The 22,870-nt window shown below is 40.2% G+C and overlaps 1 protein-coding gene and 1 non-coding gene across 3 annotated transcripts in view; both read left to right on the forward strand.

The window, feature by feature from the left end:
- The window catches only part of EFNA5 (ephrin A5), a 267,270-nt gene that overhangs the window by 216,469 nt on the left and 27,931 nt on the right, over positions 1-22,870 (forward strand). For both annotated transcript variants that reach the window (XM_031673195.2, XM_006207985.4), the window contains exon 2: positions 5,497-5,789. In XM_031673195.2, coding sequence (XP_031529055.1) covers positions 5,497-5,789 — 293 coding nt within the window. The remainder of the gene's footprint in view (positions 1-5,496; positions 5,790-22,870) is intronic.
- On the forward strand, positions 1,936-2,007 carry TRNAP-AGG (transfer RNA proline (anticodon AGG)). Its single transcript has one exon. It is a non-coding gene; the product is annotated as a tRNA-Pro (tRNA).

The raw sequence follows: 22,870 nt of genomic DNA on the forward strand, positions 1-22,870 counted from the left end.
GCACTGCCTGTGTGTCCTGTGGCCTCAGCCTCACGGCTGTCAGTGTCCACAACCCAAGACCATATGGTAGAGGAGGAAGTAAGGTCAATGAAATGAAAGCCGTCCACTGAGATAGAAGGCTAGGTGATGTCTCCTTGCCCTGGCAAAGAGGAGCCAAGGTCAGAGTGAGTTGAGAACTTCTGCTTGAGGTGAAGGGCTGAGTATTCAAGTACTAGATGTCCCCAGTGGGGGGACTCAAGTTTGGAAATAAAGTATTGAGTTAGGAGGGACAAAGTCTTTTGGTTCCGGTTAACTCTAATCTTGAAACAACATTTTGGTTCCTATCTCAGTAGAAACTTGGGGGTGCGTTGTTGATAACTCAATGAGAAGAGAGACTGTCGACTCTTAACCTCACTTCTGTTGTTGTTATTTCATTTGAATTCTGAGGCTCAAGTCATGATTCACTTTATCCAGGCAGGTGAAATATGGAGAGAGATATTAATAATGGTTTTAAATTTATAATAAAAACTGTGTTTGGCTGTGGAATGTCACGAGGTCAACACTGAAGACTGACGCACACACACAGTCTGCATGTTGACTTTCTAGCTCACATCCCACCTTCAGCTGTCACTTTTGCTATCAGTAGCCCCGAAATGTGCCTTTTATCCAACTCTCCAGGGAGCCTGTGGGTCATCAAAAACAATCAAGTGTATAATTCATTTGGGGTAGTTGTGTTGATTACAAAGAACTAGTTGCTGTGCTGAAATTTATTCTTCTTAATCAACTAAAATGACCCTTTTATAATATACATAACATTCTGAACCAGTCTCCTGCCAAATGTTGATAAATGTATACAGTGTGTTCTTGCCATAAAAGAGTATATATAAACTATTACATATTGTGTGGAACATTGGCCTGAGTAACTGTTGCAACCCAGTGGAGAACAAGGGCCATCACTCTATGCGTATGAGGTGTTTCCTGGCACTTGAGACTTGTATTGTGAGAACACAGGCAAGGCAGTAATCATTTTACTCCAACACAATCACTTTTCTAAGTGTGGTAACCATGCATGCTTTTACATTGTAAACCACTGTGATAATTTAGTAGAGATTGTATTGTAATTATTGTTGGCTTGTTGGTATGCAGCCAGAAATTCTTACAGTTCATAATATGCAGTGGTTTCAGAGAGGTAGAGAACCATGGAGAGAATGGACGGAATTAAAGATAAAGAGTAAAGAGGACACATTTACAAGAACATTTCCCAAGAAATGTACAAGTGTGGTAAAGCAGTGGTGAGCTACCCATGACATTTGTAAATATTGGCATGTGGAATCACTCTTCTTAGAGGTGAATTTGCTCACTTAATATGAGCTAAAGTTCATGAAAGCAGTTTCGTGATGGAAAAAAAAATCCTTTTAAGTGAATGGCTATTGTGTCTAACAGCACTTTATCCCGTGAAAGTCTGGAATGAAGGTCATGAATCAGGGAGCTAACCCTGCGATCTGAGGCTTCTTCTAAACGCTGACGCACCCTTCAGTTTTCTGGGCAGGAGTTTTGGATCACCCTAGTGGGGAGGAGAGCAGGGCTGAAGCCCTTGCAGCAGGCTTTCCTAGAAGAGCACTGTAAACAGGATGGGGAGATTACAACCGGGAAAGCTTTGAGCCATCATGGTTAGGGGGAAAGAGTATATGCTTCAGAATCATATCAGACTGGGGTTAAAAGTCCTGACTCTGCCGCTTATTTCCTGTAGGAAAACAGTTGAACTGAGAGGGTAACAATTTCTCTGAATGTCATTTCCTCACTGATAAAATGAAACTAATTATAACTACCCAAGAAGGATTTTATGCAGCAGTGTATGTAAAGCCATAGTATAGCAGATCCTGGACATGGCAGATATTTGTTGCATCAGTGAAGGAAGGAGAGAACTGAAACCCCACCAAAAATGAGAATTGATGGGGAGGGATAGCTTTGTGGTAGAGTATGTGCCTAGGAAGCACAAGGTCCTGGGTTCAATCCCCAGTGCCTCCATATAAATAAATAAATAAAACCTAATTACCTCCTCCCCGAAAAATGTATACAGTGCTATATATATGTCAATTATATCTCAATAAAATTGGAAGGAAAAGAGTTTTTAAATGAGAATCATCCCTCTGGGGGAAAATATAGCAGACCTAAGAACCTGACTTTAGTAATTAAATCTCAGTTCTGAGGTGAGACTGCTTGACTTTGAATTCTGCCTCCATCTTTTACTAGTTGTGTAACATGGGGCACGTTGCTTGACTTCTTAATCTCAATTTCCTCATCTTTACCCGGGGATACTAAGAGTGTCCTGTGGGACTGCGATGGAGATTAAATTGAGATAATGAATGTAATATAAGAACCACTCAATAATATTAGCCATATATATGTACTTCTTCACAGTAAGGCCAGAAAAGAATGGTTCAGTGCTACTTTGTAGCCAGGAAGCATAATTTGGGATAGTCTTAGAATATCTAACCCTGAACCTTTCTTTGGATTGTCCTTGGCTACACTATACAGACACCTTTTATGAGCTCCAATTCATCATTGTTTTTACGTTTACACTGTCCAGGCTTTGAAATTTACATTAGTAAACTTACTCAAATTAAATATCTGAAACAGAGTGTAAGTTGATTCTCCAGTAAATCATCATTATTTGTCACGTGGATAGAAGGGTATAAGTACTAATTGCTAGTGCAATCTGATGTTTTAAAATTGGCTCCTCAGTGATCCATTTACCACCCCACACAGTAAAGCATCACCAGAAAAGGTAACTAACTAGCCAACGCAATGTAAATCGAGTCTTCAGGCTCCTGGTTTGCTTTATTAAAATTACAGCAACATTAACAGGGATAAAAGTAGAGGTGCCAAAAACTATGACAGTTCGTAAAATAAAGCAATAACAGAATGGGACCGGACAGCGGCAGTTTTTTTTATTTTCACTTTTAAGCAGCATCAAGTGCTGGAAGGAGCTAAAATGAGTGACATTTGGGAAGAGGGAAAACTTCCCCCTTGAATGTCTTTAAAATCTATAATAATAATATAATAATACAGAGCACATCTGGGCACTGGCTTCTGCTGCAGTCCTTGTCTGGCTCTCATCCAGAGCTGTCAGCCCCTCCAAGTGCCGATGATTCATACCCCAGCACCCTTTTATCTGAACGTTGCAGTGTCTTTTCTTTGTACTTTGGCAGCGATGTTACCTTGATGTTCAGAAATCTTTTAAAAGCAACACAGGCTTTCCTTGCATCTTGACAAATCGTTGTCTGCCAGTAATGAAGAAAAAAGCAAACCTGATTTCGTGATCATTGTAAATGTAAAGAAATAAATACTTCCAAGGGTTTTTTGTTTTTACAAATGGTTATATATTTTGAGATCCTCGAACTGAAAAGTGATCTGATCATCTTTTGTTATTTCTCTTGGATAAATGAGCACGCAGCTTTTGAAAAGCATGGGGCAAGTGGAATTTCTGGGGATCATTTGCTATTTGAGGATAGAATTTAGGATTTTTATGTGATTTCCTTTCTTCTGAGATTTCTAAAAAGGGAAACATAGGGATTATTTTTATTTCTGTTGTAGGCTCTTACTGCTGTGGTTTAAAAATTAATATCTTGTTAATTACTAATTTTAATTTTAAGTGCTTCACTGTATCCTGATCACAGTAACAGTGCTTTACAGGCACGTGTATTTTTTCATACATTTCCTCCTCTGAGGCTTGAAGCAGCCGTGTGAGGTCGGCAAGGAAGATTCTCATTATCATTCCACTTTACATCTTAGGAAACTGAGGCTCAGGAGACTTACGACTCTCCTACTCAACCAGCAGCAGATCAAGTCCTTAAATCTAGGTCTACTCTGTCAAAATCAGTAGTATTTCCACTGTTATCATGGTTTATTTCAGAAGGGAGTCTTGGCTTGGTCAATGAATATTTAGCATCCAGAGCAAAAGCAGTAGCACTTCTTCTGCTGGGCTGATTATTGGTCACAACCTGTCAGAGGTCTTTGTGATGTTTGGGTGCTACATCTTAAGGGGAACTAGGAAACTAGAATGATGAGGAGAGCCTGAAACTGTACCAGAAATAACCAAAGGGAATCAGGATTTTCAAGTCTGGAGAAGGGAGGCTACCAAGAGACACAGCTGACATGTCCACATGTTTTATGGGCTACCTGGTAGAAGAGGAATTAGATTTGCTCTTGGTAATTTGAAGCAGCACAAGTAGGATCACTGGATGGGAATTACACAGAAGCAGATTGATGCTCGGTATAAGAAGAAACTTGCTAACATTTAGAGATGTCCAAAAATGGAATAGACTAGCTCACTGTCACTGGGAAGTGTTCTCGCTGAGGCTGTCTGACTTGAAAATTATATGACTTTATGGGCGTCGTATTTCAGCACTAACATAGTTTTATCTTGACCTTTCTAAGGACTCAGAGAAGAATTTCCTTACCTGCTAAAAACAAAGGGATTTTGTCAGCTTTTCCACCCTGATTTTAGAAAGTTGTGTATGTAACAATTCCTGTTTCACACATCACTGGGTCCTGGGAAAAACTGTTCTGTGGACAGGGGAAAAAGCACATTAGTTAAAACAAATAAGCAAAACTTTCTGTCAGATAAGCATTGAAGCAGTGTGGTGTGTGCATGTGCATGTGCCTACATTTTCACTATTTCAGGATGCAGTGGCCACGGTTTTGCAATTTTCGTCTGGCCTGTTAACTTTCCTTACTCATCCGTCCAGCCTTAGAACACAACGTATGAAATTGAAAGAAATGGAGAGGAAAGTCATTCTACTTGGAAGGTTTCAGTTTTCTTAATAGGGAGAGGGATAGGGCAGCAAAACGGAGATTGGTTAAAAGGGGTTTGTGACAAAAGCAGACGCACCAAGGGAGATGCCTAGCGAGGATGTGAAGTTTCTGTCCCAGGTCTAGCTCAGTGGCTCAGTGCTTCATCATTCTGCCTTCTGGTTTTATCTTCCTCTCAAGTGGAAGTGTTGTTCTAGGAATTTTCTTTCTGACTTTCAAATTTTATGATTCGAATTCTCTCCGTTTTATGATTCTAATTCTCCACATTTGCATTGGAAATTAAGAATAGTCTCAATTATAACAAAAACAATTCATGTATTCTTTAAATTTCTTACTCATTTATTCAAAAACATGATTAACTTAAACACTGATTTAGAAATATGAAGACTTTGCTTCAGTATGTGTGATTTTAAGGACAAAAGGAAAACAATGAATCGGTACCTTCAGTACTTAAAATGAAAGGGAAATGCTCCACTGACAGGGTATTTTGAAGCAAATATAATAGAATTCCTCTAAAAACGGCTTGTTACTTAGATTTGGAACAGCAACATTTCAAACCATGCCTCAAGTCATGTGGCATGAAATAAAAACTTACTATAATAAATCTTAAGCTCGAGCACTATTAAAGGGCTCAACCACTGATTCCAAGCAGGAAACCTTTCCTGTATGAATTATCCCATCTTCTTCTTCTTCTCCCAACAGATTCCAGAGGGGTGACTACCACATTGACGTCTGTATCAACGACTACCTGGATGTGTTCTGCCCTCACTATGAGGACTCTGTCCCGGAAGATAAGACTGAGCGGTATGTCCTCTACATGGTGAACTTTGATGGCTACAGTGCCTGCGACCACACTTCCAAAGGGTTCAAGAGATGGGAATGTAACCGGCCTCACTCTCCAAATGGACCACTCAAGTTCTCTGAAAAATTCCAGCTCTTCACACCGTTTTCTCTAGGATTTGAATTCAGGCCAGGCCGGGAATATTTCTACATCTGTGAGTATACAGAGATTTATCACATTATAGGGCAGCTGCAAAAACCCAGGCTAATTTTTTAGCCATGTTTCAGTGAATTGCAGAGAGCTGGACTCTGCATTATAGATGTCTCCTTGTAAATGCGTACACCGGAATTCCTAGATACATTAGCTAAGAATTGAGAGCACAAATTAGATTAAAGACACAGCACCTCTGCCCGTATGAAATTGCATGTCAGCCTGTTCAGTGAACCACTGCTGACTTGTATTTCTTTTATATGAAAATTGCTAAGACTTCTCCAAAGCTCAGGAAAAGAAAAAGATTCCTGAACGAAAAATTAGAGGAAATAATTAAATTTGCATAGCTTGGAGTCGCTGGATTTCTTACTCAGGTGTCAGCAATATCCTTTGAATCACCACATTTCCAGTGGAGAAAACTGAAACTCCTGCAAGTGTCAGCGTGCTGACGATAAATACTCTCTTTGCACCAAGGAGAAAAGACAATTATTAAGAGCAGCTGTGTCTTTAAACAGGAAGGAGCATGAAGAAGCATCTAGAAAGGGTTCCCAGGGAGCTAGTGTAAGTGAGTTTCCCACCTGTGAACTTACCGCTAAGCGACTCTGTCCTGAGAGAGCTCTAAAACTTTCTCCGCCGACCCCTGCGTGAATCCCATCGCCCTGGCCTTGTTTTTTCTCTGTCGTGAATGCTTTTTAAGGCATCGTACTGGTCATATATCCCAGGTAAACGCTTCTCAAACTTGAGCGTGCGTGTCACCTGGGGGTCTTGTTATAATGTAAGTTCTGATTCGGGGCTCTGCGGTGGGGCTTGGGATGTGCATTAAAGGCTCTTGGGTGAAGCGGCTCCTCCTGCTGGTCTGTGGACCACACTCGAGTTAGCAGCGCATTAGGAAGTACCTAATTCAGGCAGCTCGCTGTGTATCTAGACTTTCCTTTAACTAGTGTCAGATATTTAAACTGTCTGACCTTTTCCACATGTTTTCATCGTCGGCTGAAGGAGTTAAAATGTTAAAAATGCTTCGTTCAAAAGTACATTGACCGACAGGCTTATTGTGACTCAGAAATGTGGAGGATGCAGGATGAAAAGACACTCCTGTCCTCAAAGAGTGACCATCGGGTGGGGAGCAGACATGTAAATAGGCGATGAAGGTGGAAGCAGACAGTTGCTGAGTGCGGGGGACAGGGGGATTGGGGGCAGTGGCACCTGACGTGGAAGAACCTGGAGGCGTGGCCACACCGGTGCCCAGGGCGGGTCAGGAGGGGCTCCCAGCGAGCCGAGCGCTAGCCTGTCACCCCTGCTTGCCCAGCAGACCAGGCAAAGGACGGTCTTGGTTTTCTGACTCACTTCTTCAGTCCCGGTGTCCCCACCCACTCCTAACCTACATGTGTCCCTCTACAAGGATTTGTAGCTCCTCTTCTCTAGAAAACAGAGCTCCGTAATAACCCGGATTTCCCCATCACAAGAGCACTCTCACTGGTATCAGAACTGAGTTTAAAAAGGAAATTGAACAGTACCAGTTTTATTATCTCAGTACATATTTCAGTCGTTAGTCATGAGAAAACATATAAAAGTCTTGATAGTATCTCACATTTGATCCATAAAATAAGAAAAGGAATATTGAGTCCCACGGAGGGAAAACACTAGCATACAGTGAATTCACACTTTCTCAGGCAACAGGCTCTTGCTGTTGGCTGATTTTTTTCACTTTGTGAAAGAATCTCATTCAGAAAAAGGGAAGAGGAAGACTTCAGTTGTGGGACCGACACTCATTAAGTGTCTGAAGTATCATCCTGTTGAGAGGAAACGATGGCCAGCTTAAGAATTTCCATATTGGTTTCTCAGATTAAAAAACAACAACAAAAGCAAAAAGCCAACATGAACAGAGAGCACTAAGATGGGAAACACACACTCACCAGCTAGCTGGTTGATTGCATGATTATTAGGAATTATAGAGTCCATTGAGGTTCATAAGCAAGATATTATTATTCAGATGTACCCACAGTGCTTATGACTGGTTTTCCCTCATTTGTGGTTAAATTCAATATTTCACTAAAAATCATTATGTGTCTTCTATAACATTCATTTAATGGAGTCATTTAACTGTCAAGGGCTCCTGTCAAAGTAATTGTTCCAAAATGCTTCAAAATATCAAGAGCTTTTTGCTGTTCAGCTGAGTTTAACCTGAATCATTTTTTTTTTTAATGAAAGGTAAAATAGCACAGAATTAGCAGCAAAAAGATGTTCATTTACAAGAAGCGCCGTGGCCTGGTAGTTGGTTAAATTGAATTTTCAACCAGGTTTTAGAACCACAAGCACATCCTTTGCTGTCTATTCAGTAGGGAAAGGGTTTCCTCTCTTCCTTTCGCCACTGAGAGCAGGGGCGGCAGAGCGAACGTGGGCGTCTCTCACACAGTAGACTGTGGTCATAATTAAACTAGAGGATTCTTAGGGGAGAACTGGCCCTCAGTTGAATTTTCCTCTCTCTTAATATGCGTGGAATGAACAAGATGATTGGGAAATGGCTCTTTTCACCCTTATTACGTTACCAGGCACTCTACTGCTGATCTCAGGAGCAAGCCTGACTGCCCACTCGTCAATTTTATGGAATGTCCTTACTAGGCCAGGGGAATATTTCAGCTCCTCAAGGCCCTTAAAAGCTCTTCCAAGGTTTCCAAGAGAAAAATGAAAGCTGTAGCCTTTTGGCAATCCTGCTGGAGGAAGGCTTAAGTTTAGTGGTGGCTATAGGGGGCCAAAATGCAGATACAAACTAGGATTTGGGAGAAGGGAAGAGGAGCGTTTCATAACAGGAAATCCACCTCGTCACTCAGACTCAGGACCCAAACCAGAGTATTCTTACCAAGTTCTGCTTATCTTCAGCAAGATGTATTTCCTTTTTAATTCTCCATGTTACACAGAATTTTTAAAAAATACAGTTGTTGGATAGATCTTGTATGAAGTTTCTTTCCTGTTTACTTTAAAAATTAAGTACCCTCCTCTGTCTAGGTTCTCTGTTCCAAGCGAGACGCTAGGCCACGTGGTCGTCTCCTTGGGAACAGGCGGTGTATTAAGCTGTTCTCATCGCTGATTGTTGCTCAGGCAGACTCAGCCCATCCCCTCAATCTGACAAACACTGTTTTTAAACTACAGGAGTTATAAGTATAGAAGTTATTTTGGTAAGAGATTGGCACCCGGAAGGTCGGTGGTTTTTCTGTCGGTGATAGGTCTGCAGAACTGTGCGTCAGTAGATTTTGGCCGTTGTCAGGTATGTAGACTTCCCAAGGCAAAGAGTTATTTAAGAAACCTCAAAAATAATCACTTTAGGAATGGTTCTCATAAACACTAACCTAATGAGGACATGTGTGAAAGAAGTTTCATGTTGTTATTTTTAAATCAGAAGATGCAAAGGGGGAAAAATAAGGGCGCAGTAAGTTATTTTTGTTAAGTCAGTAGAAACGCTGATACTGAATGTCCTGTTCTGTAAAGTAAGGAAAACTGAGTCGTGGGCCTTTCTCTTAACTAGCTGTAAGGATCTCGGGTACATCGTTTAATCTCTCTGGATGTCTCATTCCACGCCTGTGAAATAATGAGGTTGCAGTAGATGATTTCAGACTGTCGTGGAGTTTCAGTGTCCCAGCTTGATTGTATGTTGTCGTGGGCTCTGCACACCAGGGTGAGAGCCACGTCTGTAAAACGGCCCAGCCCAGTGCCTTACTGAGTAGATGGTCAACAAACGCCAGTTAAGAGGATATTTTGGGGAAAAACGCAGAGTGGAGCAGTGTATTAGAGTTACTGAACTAGTTCTATCTTGGCCACCCGACCCAAGCACCATCGTCTGGTTGTGACGAATGCAGCGGGCTCCTGTCTGTTTCTGCCTCCTGTCACTGCTTTGTCAAAGCCCTCCTGTCTCAAGACAAAAAGCCCAGGTCTCTAACCTGGCAATCACGGCCCTCCTCGGTGGGTCCTCTTCTCTTCCCCACCCTCGGCCTCCTGGGCTTCTTGTCCTAACACCCACTACCTGCTGTCTCTGCTCCCTCCATCCTGCCTGCCTTGGTCCTCACATCTGCCCAGCGCCCCCTGACATCAAGGCCTTGGTCCTTCATCTTCTCTCTGCCTGGGGTTGTCGCTGGCCCAGGCACTCTCGTCCCTAGGTCTCACTTGCTTTAGTTTGTGCCCCAAACTGTCTTTATCCGAGAGGCTGTTGTGCCCTCCCTGTATAAACACAGCGTCTGTATCTTCTCTGCACTCTTGCTCTGCTTTCTTTTCCCTCAAGCGCTCATCACCCCTGACGTTACTCATTTGTGCTTGCTTGTTCACGAATTTCTGCTCCCTGCCCTGTATAACGTTACTTGGCACATAGTAAATGTTCAATAAATAAGACTCACTAGTGTTTGCACAGCACTTACTCTGTTCCAGGCACTGTGCTAAATTCTAAATTCCTACAGTTCTCAAAACAGCACAGTCAGGAACTGTTCTTAGTTGTCATTTTATAGGCGAAGAAACTGAGGCACAGAAAAGTTAGGTAACTAGAAAAAAGTTCACACCGATGAGAAATAACTGATTGGAGAAGAAATTGAGTAACCAACTGAAAGGAAGTGAAGAGATAAAGTCCTAGGTCTTATATGCTTAAAAGGGAAAAGCATACTTTATTTTGTATTAAAAAAGAAAAGAATGGAAACAATTAACACTACTGTTTAGAGGATATTATTTTATAAACTTTACTGGAACCCCAGATCAGGTAGTAGCAAGATACATGTTAAACGCATTTATGCATTTTCAGCTCTGCAAAGCAGACTTTTCCATCTCCAAAAGGTTTTTCAACTATATCCTCCCAGATGATTGACCCTTTTAATTCAGTAACTTCAGAAGCCAGAAAAGTTGAATTTTCAAAGAGATTCTTCTTAAATCCACTGCATATTCAGCATCCAGACTGAATAGTGATTGAACACTTGATTCAGGAAATGAGTTTTAATGAGAGGCCGACAATAAGGAAGACAAATTCATTTTCTGAAAATCATACTAAAAAGGCGGACAGTTCTAGCATTTGCCACATCTAAGGTATAGCTGATTTTTTTCGAAAGAAGATACTCTAGAGTAAAGACAGTTTACAGTTGCAGCCCTCAGATGGAAACCAGCGCTTTCTGGGAGATTTTTAGGAAACACTCTTCCTAAGCTTATTGGCAAGTAAACTTGAATACACCTGGTGCTTTAGTGTTATTACCCCCCCCCCTTCATACTGATATGCTGATGGAAGTATAGAGCTGGCAAATGTCCATTCCTTTGAAGTTAGAATCCTGAAATGTCATTAACAAAATGAACTTTCAGGGAGCTGAAGACTTCTGCTCCGTTCTTTTGAGCATGTGTGTATATTAGAAGGAAAATCACAGGGACAGTTGATGTTACTGTGGGCATCATTCTTAAATCCATAGTATCTCACTGCTGGAATGCATGTGGTTAACTGCTCATTCCCTGCTTTATATACTTTAATTAAAAGTTTACAATCTTAAGCTGTGAAGCAATTTTAATATGCTCTACACAGTTTTTAAAACTGACAAAATAAGTGACATAAATTCTGAAGGGAAGTCTTACTGAAATGATCAAGATCAGCTTCAGAAATCATTTGATTGTACACGATAATTATTGACTCCTTTAAAAGGTGTAAGAGTATTCAGTAAATTCAGAGAATACTAACATAAAGAAAGTGCTTCACTTGCCAACTGGACATGTTCCAAAAGCTTATTTACAGGTGAGTTGTGTGGAATTCAGAGTGCAGTTTCTCACCGAAGTGTTTCTAAAATCAGCCCAACCCTCCATAATGTGGAAAATCTGCTTAACCATAATGTTGATTTAAAACTGTCTATTTTAAATGAAAAATAGTAGAAAACAGCCAGTAGAAGAGTTGTTGAATATTTGTTGAATGAATAAATACCGTATTAGTGAACCAAATAGAACAAAAAAGCAATTAAAAATTTTCTTGGATGCTGATGTTTGAGAAAAGCAGGCAAATGAGAAGCATCAGGTTTACTGCACCCACGGCAACAGGTCTCTAGTTTCTTGAGTGATGTGTTTTGATCATATGCTGGGGATTATATCACAGGAGAGGGGGATACATTACATCAAGGGAGAGAGTGGAACATGGTTGAAAAGAAAAAGGGAAAAAGGCATAGACTCTGTTGAATGCACCCTTGGACTCACATCACTCTTCTGTACCCTTAATCGCTATGTGACTTTGGGTAACTTAATCTCACTGAGCCCCCGTTTCCTTCATCTGTAAAATGGGTATATAATAATAGTTTACTATCATAATCTTTATTCTTTCCAAGGCTCAATTAAAGACGTATTTTTCAAAGGACCAGTTGACTACCAAAATAATAACTTCAATAATTGACATCCAAAAAGTTCTGTACCCTTTGAAAAGTCGCAGCAACTTGAATAGCCCTGATTGATATTTTAGTTTAGTTAAAAAAAAAAAAAGCAAAACTCATAAATGCCTTGTAAAAAGTCACATTTTAAGTCCATGCCCTACACTCTGAAGGAACATTATGCCAGGATTATATGCCTAAGGAAGTCTTCATCCCCTGTTAGATGTCTGGTTTTTCAGCAGCTTACTTTAGTAATCTACATTAAGAATTATTTTGGTCTTGACAGTTCACACGAAGCCGCCTTTTTTCTGAGTTGTTCCTATTGAAATAGAAGAGTGTCAAAACGGCACATTTATCAAAGCAGGAGGTAATCTTTTTCATCTTTCATAGTCTTTTACTCTTGCAGGGGAGGTGACCTGTAAGTGCAATGTACTTTCTTAAAATGAACAACTCAATATTTGCTTCAATGTGTGTGTGCATTTTGCTTTTATTATGGACAAATGTTTTTGATTCCCGGAGTCCTATTTTAGCATGAAATGTGCTAGCACATACTTCAGCTGAGATTCAGGGGGTTTATAACGGAAATTTCCAGGACGGTGGTCAAATATTAATTCACCTCCTGCATTTTTTGTAGGTATATAGACTCGGAGCATGGTATTTCGTGAGACATGCTTATATTAAGAGAGAAGGGAGTTTAAGGGCAGTGTTAGGAAATTGACAAGTTTTAGTATTTTCTAGAGTAGAAAAGAATGAGTAGGACACAGACATCACATAGTAATTGCTCAGATATAGATACAGAGTGTATCTCAGTTTCTAAAATATAGGGGTTTCTTAAAATGTTGTGAAAAATTTTGAACATACAATGAAACAGGTTTTCTCCACTTGACACTAGAAGTTTGGGATTTTATCAGATTTCTCTCTGAAAATAGTCATTCTCTTCCCTTTGTGTACTTCCAGTGGTCTTTAGTGAACCTGCAGGAATGCACCTTTTTATTTAAAGAATGAGTTGAGAGAATTGTGTCTGTTTCAAGTTGTCCCTAGCCATCTTTTAGGAAAGCTTGAATGGATTTCAAGGGCTCTTAAACGAAAGTTAAATAAAGAGGATGTTTAGGGACTTCAGGATATTTTTCTGTGTTAATTGTAAGTTTCTCATATGAAAACTGTTGTTTATTGCCAGGCGCCCTGTTAGCCTTCTGAACACTATGCTCAGTGTCCGCTCAGGCACGGCTGCAGTGAGGATGCTTCAGCCAGCATGGTTCAGATAGTCTGAGTAAAATCAAAGGTGGAGGAGGCAATTAATAGGAGCAAAGGGTATTTAAAAACACCTTGTTATTTTTAAAATTTTTGACAGTATCGTTTGATCAAGTGGGAGAATTTTAAAAGAAATGTATGCCCTAGTAAATGACTGAGCTAAAGGATGAGGTACGGTTGAAAAGAATCAAATAAATTAATGCTGGGGTTCTGAAAAAGGAAACTGGGGCAAACATCACTGCTTAATAGATTTTGACTTTGGGAGCATTCTTAAAGTTCGCATAGGGAGCCTTAAAAGCTGTTGAATAATTGGGGCTTGATGGCATTTCACGGTATCAGCCTTAAGAAACTGAAGGCTACTCTGCCCACTGATCAAATTTTTCAAAGGCTGTGACACTCAGATAGGAAGTTCAAAAACAAAATAATTTTTATTTGTGTTCCTTTTAGGAATTGAAAATTCTGTTATGAGATTGAGGGGACATGTAGAGTTCTGACCTCCTGAGGGGGAGGAAGGAATTATGTCTCCTTTCACTTCCTTGTAATGCCACTGAGATTAAATGCTGAAATGGAAAGGAATGAAAGGATTGTTCTTTTTATCCCTAAACATCAAAAGTGGCTGCATCTCCGAGAGAAATGACGCACCTGATTAATTGTGTAATTTCACAGGGAAGCAGTAATTCTCAGCCTTATAAACATGTAATGTACTAATTTGGTTTCAGAGTTAACTGAAAACAGTTTAATGAGCTGCTGCATCGGGTGTATGTGCAGTGTTACATAGAGCAGATGCCAGGAGAAATGGAAATAACACGCCAGTGACACTTGGAATAACAGTGTTTATACTTCATTGACTTCAGGTTGTCAGCATGCTATTCTCTGTGTTTCCCTTAGTAACTTATTAGGGCAACTGAACTCCAGCGTGATGATGTCTAAGTGTCATTTATTGTAAATTACACAAGCATGCACACACCAAACGCATAGTCAATCTTGAGGGAAAAAAACAGAATTTCCTCATATAGATGACCAAAATATTTTCTGTGAGATGTGCACACAGAGTGAAAGGTGACCCTCTCAACACTGTGCATGCGGGAAGAACAGTATTTTGGCCTTTCATCAGAAAAAAATACCATTTCTGCAGATTTTCCCACTCATCTCTTCGTGCTCTATTTTAACAGAATGGTCGTGTAACTCTTGGTTTGAAAGTTGTCAGACAGCCTCACAGCAGGCTTATATTATCTACAGAGTTCTTTATGAGGAAATATAAATCACCACAAATGAGACTTTTCACAGCCAGAGATATGTAGAAATTTGTGTCACTGCTTTGCTGGCTTGCTAAAAAATATCTCTAGGCTCCAAAGCTCTCTCACAACTCATCCCCGCTCCCTACCCTTTTGGGAAGCAATTCTCAAAACTTGAGATTTATGGTCCAGAGAGCTGATAGTGGCTATAAAGTTTTCTATTTTCTCTTTTCTTTAATATTAATGCAGAGAATGAGGCATTATCATTCATTATTTTAGTTCATGAGTTTCCTGTGGGCTTGAAATATGGTTTCTGGGGATGTGGTTCACCTCCCTCTAACAGGGGAAATATGTGGACTTAGGCAGCAGGCTTCTTTTCCATCAAATATTTTTAGGCAGGTTGTAGAAAATCCACGTTAGGAACAGAACCTTAACATACGGGCTGAGCCAGGTTCAGTTTTAAAATTTAAAGCTTTACAAAATACTAATTCATTCTGAGCCCCCAAAGTAAAGTATCATGAATTGGAGAATAGCCAGCCAGTCTGTCATTGTTAGAAATTAGAATTATAATAGCTTTTCATTTTACTGTTTCCAGAGATGCACGTATTTCCCCCTAGCCTGATCGGCATTAACATTAGATAAGCTTTAGTTCGTAGTCAGCACTCCCTTTTGCCCTCATGTCTTTGAAAATAAATACTGTCTCTGAATCACTAAGAAAGAGTATATCTTGTTTTTAACTTAAACGTACCCATTTTTTAGTCGATATCTGGTTCCTAATGTGAATTTGCTTTTTCTGATTTTTTTTAACAAAAGTGTTTCAAAGTTAACTTGTTATGTACATTATCACTGGCTCTGAATTGATGAGGTTTCCTGTATGTTTTGCTTTCACAGTTTCAGTGGGTCCCCAACCTTGATTTCAGAACTTCTTGCTCTGTTGTAGGCCTCATTTTTAAGGCAGAAATCTAAACAAGGAGAGTGAAATAGAGGTGAAAAATATGAATAGGTAATTTTTAAAAACTCTTAATAGACTGCTTAAAGGTCTTGCTGTGTACACCAAGGGGAAGTTCAGCTCAGTCACTTTTGAGACCATGTAATGAATATTGCAGAGATTTAAATGAAAAAAAAAGTAATTATTATTGTAAAAGCAGCATTTTGCCAAAGGCTTACTCCTACATGACTGATAACTGCTCCCCGTCACTTGTGACAATTAAAATGGTAGTGACTTAGCATTTACTGCAGGTTCACTGTGCGCCAGGCACCGTATCGAGCACTATATTTGTTTGAACTCATTAAATCCTCATCTGTGAGGTAGGTACTCTTATTATCCCCATTGTGTAGGTGAAGAAACTGAGGCTGAGAGGGGTTAAGTAACTTGCCTGAGATCATAGTTAGCGCTGGAGTCAGTATTTGAACCCATGCAGTTTGACTCCAAGTCTGTGCTCTTTCTTTATTCACTTACATCATAATAAATATTTTAAAGGAGTTAAAAGGAGACAGATTTCAAGCCCCCTTGGCAAATCTTTATGTAAGTCCTGCGTACACTCTGGATCTAAAGGCGGACCCTGCTCTACAGAGGGCTGATGCGAGGTATAGAGGAATGTTTCATGTCAGCTTATCCTTGAGATTCACAGATGAGGAGGTGTGTGGAGTTTGAAAGCAAAGCAGAGCACTATTGATTGGTGGTGGGGTCGGAACATGACGACATAATAAAATGTGTCTTTGGCTCTCCCCACTTCAATTGTGATGAAGACATTTAATGATTAGCAAGACTATTGAAAGTATGCATCTCTTTGGTACCCTGAGTCGTTTTTCAGAGGTTTAAATCTATGAACAGAATCAATAGCACGGTGTGGACATTGGAGGATATTATTTGGAGCCTCGTGGCCGACTGTCTCAACATCGCAGCTGGTTAACGTGACGCGTTGGCAGTTCCCTATTGCCTTGCCTTGTCCCGAAGCAGCACGGCCGCTGCAGTTGGTTTTTTCGTTATTAGTTGTACTTGCTGTTGCCATTGTGGTTATTTAAAATCCACCAGTTTCTCACAGACTTGGTTATTACACATTTTTGCAAATTCAAGAAAGAGGAGTAGAGATTCCACAAGAAGGGCCACTTGGAGAACTGAGAACATTTGAAATCCTCAGAATGAGTCTGAGGAATCGCAGCAGCTGTGGGCAGTGCCCACACTCACACAGGGGTCCTGGCACTGGTTCACGAGGGCGATGCCAGAGCTGGGGCGACCACCGGGCGGTCCTCCAGAGAGCAAGCTGCACGCAGCTCATGGGATTTCCTCTCACCCGCCTCCCTCCGCTGATAAGGGAATCAGAACAGCAGAGACTCTGGGATCAATGAAAAGACAAATGTGACTGGAATGGAAAGTATTTGGAAAATAAAACTGGATAGATTGGGCTAGATTATGGAGGGCTGGTACGTCTGGTCTGAAGAATGTGGAACTTACCCAGTAGGCAGTAGGAGGGAGGAGTATGTTTCTGAAGGGGAAACTCATTTGGGCCTTACCATATGACTGCATTGAAATCACTGGTTTAGGCCTACAAGCAGGCAGGCTACGTAACTATAGCTCACAGATAGTGAGCGCTCAGTCATTTTCCACGTGTACGTATGTTGTCTCATCCATACCTTATCTCAACTATATGTTAGGCACCATTATTGCTCCCATTTTACAGATGAGGAAACTGAAGCACAGAGAGGTCAGATGACTTGTCTGAAAGCACACTCTCCATGGGTCGTGGAGCCAGAGCTGAGCAAAGGCCTCGTGACTCCAATGTCCATGCCCTTAGCTCTTTTCCATGTGTGGCAAGTAACATTTGGAAGCTTATTCCATAAATAGTAGTGGTTCTTAGGAAGAAATTATTCTCGTCTCAGAGATATGCATACCCTTTGCTTGAATTTTTGCTGTTTCTGTGTTCCCTTCAGCTTCCTTGCCATAGCTGCAGAGTTTTATTTTTTTTTCCTTGCACAGGCTTCTACGATGTTTTTATTAAGTGGAATTGCTAAATCAATAACATTTGCTGGATTATTAATTTAATCAAATAGCTGAATTTCTGGCCTCTTGATATGATGTGTGGGTTCGTTATTAAAGTCCGTTTTAGAAGATTTATTATAGATATTTCCTAAAATATTTATATTAAAAATGCTTTACAAATCCATTTGTTCAAGTTTACTTGGGCTGTCAGTGCTTGTATGCCATTAAATTTGTAGAAAATCTACAGTGGCTGTAGAAGGCTCCATTTCAGTAGTATGCATTAGTTTCTCAACAGTCAGCCCTTCAGTACTCACTGAGCTGTGTTTACCCATCAGGTCGATGTAGCAGACACTGTAGGCGACAATAGAAAGCACTTGGTGCAGTCTCTGTCCTCCAGGAGCTCACAGTCTCGTGGGAGAAAAATACGTTCATGAAAATAGTAGCGAAAAATAAATAAATCATAAGAGTGACACTGTCCATTAAAAGAGAGAAAAGATTGCTTCAAGAGGAAGACACTAAAGGTGGGAAGTGCTGATTCAGATCTCAGGGCTTGACACTGTCTTGACTGTAGTCGCCCATCTGCGTAAGCGGGCGAAAACGCAGATTCTTGGAACCCACTTCCAGAAAGTCTAACTCATTAAATTGTATGAAGTTGTGGTAGGGTACTTCATTTTTAACAGGCTCTCTGTAAGTTTCCTTTGCAGGCGATATTCCTACCACACTCTGGAAACGTGGGCTTAGAGTGGGAGTCGGTGGGTCTGAATTCAAGACATAGAAGCAGTGGGTACGGGAAGATCTGGGTGAGTGGCATAGAGCAGCGGCATCGGGGCTGAGCAAAGGCAGGCTTCGTCATGTGAGTGTTGGTTTTAAACTCTGATCAGACAAGGAACACACTAGTCCTAGTCTGAGATAAAGACTTAGATAAATTAGGATTCTAGGAATCAGCTCACTCACCAGGGTCATAACAAACTTTTCCTTCTGCCTCACAAAGCAAATTGTCTCATTGGCTTCATCCATACGTACGATAGAATTTCACCAGGCCGATGCAGACAAAAACCAGGTAACCCTTTGGGGTTTTTTTGTGTTTCTTACACAATTGTAAAAAAATTTTTTGTTATGAAATGATTTCCCTTTACAAAGTGGTAAACTGTGTTGAGTGAGGATAAGAATCAGAAAGCCACATGAAAATAGAGAGGAAGCAGGCAAAGGTGTAAGTGATAAGAAATAATTCATTTTGGACCAAGAATTTAGAAGGAAAATGTGTTTTTGAGGAGGAAGGAAAGAATAGTGAGAGTAGGTCCTGTAATATCCTACTTAGGTGACAGAGGTGGGGAGAGCATGTTGAAGAAGTGGGTGCCTATTGTCTGTGACCTTCGGTGCTTGTCAGTTTATGTTTTCTTCCCCGTCATGTTTAGGTAGAGTCTGACGAAAAAGGAGTCTCTAAATGGGGCCATGATTCGGTTTTGATTAAAGGTCAACAGTGATATGTATTTAATCACTATTTTCTACTGATATATTGAGTTAGGCAGCAGTCACGTTTTTAACCATATACTGTATCCTGATTCTTAGAAAGTAAGGCCATTATTTAATAGGTTCCTTTTAAAAATGTTATTAAGCTTAGAAAAATAGATGAGAATGAGGAGGCCTGGGTCTTGAGTTCATCACTTATGAGGTGCGTTAATTTGGGCAGGAGGCTTCAAGGCATGCCTCAAGTTTTCCATATATAAACGAATTAATTTGCTAGTTTAATAAATGGTATTCTTAATATTGATATTTGAAAGGCAATTAGTTACTTTCCGAGTTTCTGTCAAAATTAATGGTAGCTACCATGACAAGTTTTTATGGGCACTTTAAATTATACATTTACATGTGTCAAAAATAGTTCCTCTCATCAACTAGTTTGAAGTACACTGGTGGTCAGAAATAGCTGACTGTCATTTACTCACAAGGGCATTTTTCTCTTACTCCTTGCAGAATCAAATATGACCAAAATGTATTCAATCAGCTCACTGTGGTTCATTTGGAATGTTCTGCAGGGGTGAAGACGCAGAAATGCCGGTCTGTCACTTAGAGAACCATTCCTTGGATCACATCCAAGTCTGCAGTGGTCAGTTGAATTCATTCAAAATATTTTCCAGGGCTAACAAGAAAATTGGTTTACCACTGGCAGGTTTTATGCACCTGTTTTTTCCCCCCATAGCTTCTCATACCTGAAAAATATGGAGAAATGTTCTTTTCCTAAATTGAAAAAAACAGCTGTAGTCTAAGTGAAATGGGATAAATTATCTTTTTCACAATTACCCATTAAAGGGAGAATTAGAATTAATATTAATCACAGATGTTTCATCAAGTTTTATTATCAACCAGATTGACTGCCAAAGTGCTTTCTGGAAGACATTTTCTCTCCCTCCCCCCACCTGCTACTGAGAACAAACTGTTATTATGGGTCCTTAGATAAAGATTAATGGTTTTGGCAATTCATTTGAGGAAATCGGTATTTTAGTGTACATTCCACTCCAGCTGAAGGCGTCTGAGAAGAGCGTGGCTTGTCACCTCCTTGGTAAAATTATATAGTGAACACACAAGACAGTAGTATAATTCTTTCTGTCATCAGAAACAGATTAATCAATAAGGAGCCCGAGGCTTATGTCACCTGACCTGTATTTTTAAAATTCTTGTTTATAGATAAAATAAGCAAAATGCCTGCCTGTATTTGAGCAGCTGTATTTTTACCTATCACCCTTGAATTTCATTTTTATGTCAGCTCGCTTCCTGGAAATTCATCACCTGCTGTGCGACCCTTATAATAATTCTGAACATTTGATAATGCCCCTCATCCATTTGCAAAGTACCCCACAGATGAGGTTCTCCACTTGTAAACAATTCTCATCAATTCTAGCTAACTTAAAAAAGAATTATTTCCCTACTAAAGAGATTATTTCAGCTGAAGACCTCAGGATGGACATAAACCAAGGCAGTGCTGGGGATCTAGAACAAAGAAATAAGCGGACAATTAGAATTATCTCATCAAGACCCAACCGTTGGATTTTCTTGACTCTAAGATTTCTCCATTCATTGTGTTGCTCTTTGCAAATGTTAGTTTCTGACATCAAGTTTAAGTTTGGGAAATTCTGGGTTAAACAAAAAATTTTTTTTCTCTATGAGACTTCTTAGGGCCTTAAATTTGATACCATGAATTGTAACTCTCCAAAGAGTGATACAGTATATATTGTTCACCAAACTAATTACACTTTGGAACCTTGTTTTCATTGGAGCATCTTGAGGGGCCTGGCTTCCATGGGATAAGGATACATTATTTACAAAATACCATTGAGCTTTAAAATACACTAAGTATATACTTCTCCTAGTCATGAAAAATGTGACATACATTTAAATAGCATTCACCACCCAGCCCTGTGTATGTAGCTAACACAGCCAGACTTGCTCTGTAGTGGAATCCACATCCTTGCCTCGAATCCTCTTTTAAGATGAACAACAAATACAGTTTAGTTGTTTCTTCCTTCAAGGATATGTGTGTTTGTAGTGAATCATGCCACTTAAATTCCTCTGGTTGTTCCTATGAGAGCTGTTTTAAATTTTAAAAACAACCTTTGTCACTTTTCTGGAGTCTTATTTTAAATGTGGATCCAAAACATGAAAACAACACTTTGATTCGATCTGCTAAGTAGACCAGTATAATGCACGTTCACTTTGCAGTCCGCTGTGGGTTTTGTTTCTCCTGAGATAATACCCGTGCTTTTAGTCTGCCTCTCTCCTGTCCGGTGTTTTGTGGTTTTTTTTTTTTTTTTTTGAATTTCATTCTACTTTATGGACCATTTCACATGTTGTCTCGGAGGACTAGTTACCCCACCCAAATAGTTCTACTTATAAACATAGTCTCAATTCCATCCCACGTCCTTTATCAAGTCCTTTGATGAAAATATTAAGACCTCAAGAATGACTAAGCTGAGGGCTGGAGGAAGGGAGGCACTGATATGCCTTCAAGGTTGGTCCTGAACATTGATAATCCTATTTTTGCAGGGAATAACTAGCCACTTTTACACTCGCCAGTACACAGTAGTAATCTTGTCATCTACGAAAAGTCTTTTCCTATGTTGCCAACGTAGCTGCTTCAGGCATCCTCCCTGCTGTACCCTTGTGGGTCCTTCTCCCCCAGGGACCTGTGTGGAAGGTGCCCCTGGTGCTTTGAGTCATTAGGTTCTGCTTGCTAGGCTGAAAGTGTCCCCAAATCCTCGATATCTTGAGAAGCTTTTCTAGGATACAGGTATATAGGGTCACTTCCTACACCGGTGATCCCAAAATGAAAGGTGCAGCACGGTCCCTACCTCCGTGAGTTCAGCTCCGAGGGTGAGCACGGAATATGCATTCAGTAAATGCTTTTTAACTGCCTTGTGTCTGGTACTCCCCTCAGACTAGTAAGAGTATCTAGATGGCCAAAAGGCCCCAATGGAACCTGCCCCCTTGGAAGCTTTTAATGTCTCTATGCCCAAGTTTTATGTAGAATTTAGCTCCTTGGATTAGATCCTTTGATTCAGAGTTGATGCAAGCACCCATCCCATCCCATACAGAGCCTCCAACCTCCATCTGTCAAGTCTTCCTTTAGAACCCTGATGACAGTTTCAAAGTTTGTACCATACTCTCGAAAATGTAGGGTCCTGAGGGCAGGCAGGGACTGTTTATCTTCTTTCTTATTGTAGACATAGTGGCACAGGGAACGGAAGGATGGATGGATGAAGAATAACAATGTACCTCTGTGAGAGTTCAGGGGATTCACCCAGAGCCCACCAAGGCTTTGACAGTGAGGATTCCTGCTTTGTAGAATGTGTGATCGGTGCAGGTTTTTAAAAAAACTAAGACACACCCTGAAAAGTATTTTTTAAATTCTGCTTTCTATTCTAGAGGAAGTGTTCAGCTGTATTGAGGTCAAAAGAAATAATTAATGTTGACTTTATCCCCTTGAGGAAACTCAGGTCTGTATCATTTTAAACAAGTGTGACATATGAAAATTAGGATTTTACAAAAGATATGTTACAGAGTGATCATTCCATTGACAGAAATGGAATTCTTCTCAATAGCCGTTGAGCATTTTTTAAATGATTTCGATTTCCAAAAATCCAGTTTACGTAGACTTTTCGGGATCAAATTGGTTGGAAGGAGCAGAAGGAGTTGAAAACTTTGAAGAGACAGCTGTAGGAATGTGAGGAACATTTCTTTGAGAGCGGGACAAAATTCTAGATGC

The sequence above is a fragment of the Vicugna pacos genome, chromosome 3 (genome assembly GCF_048564905.1).
Source record: "Vicugna pacos chromosome 3, VicPac4, whole genome shotgun sequence".
Lineage (NCBI taxonomy): Eukaryota > Metazoa > Chordata > Mammalia > Artiodactyla > Camelidae > Vicugna > Vicugna pacos.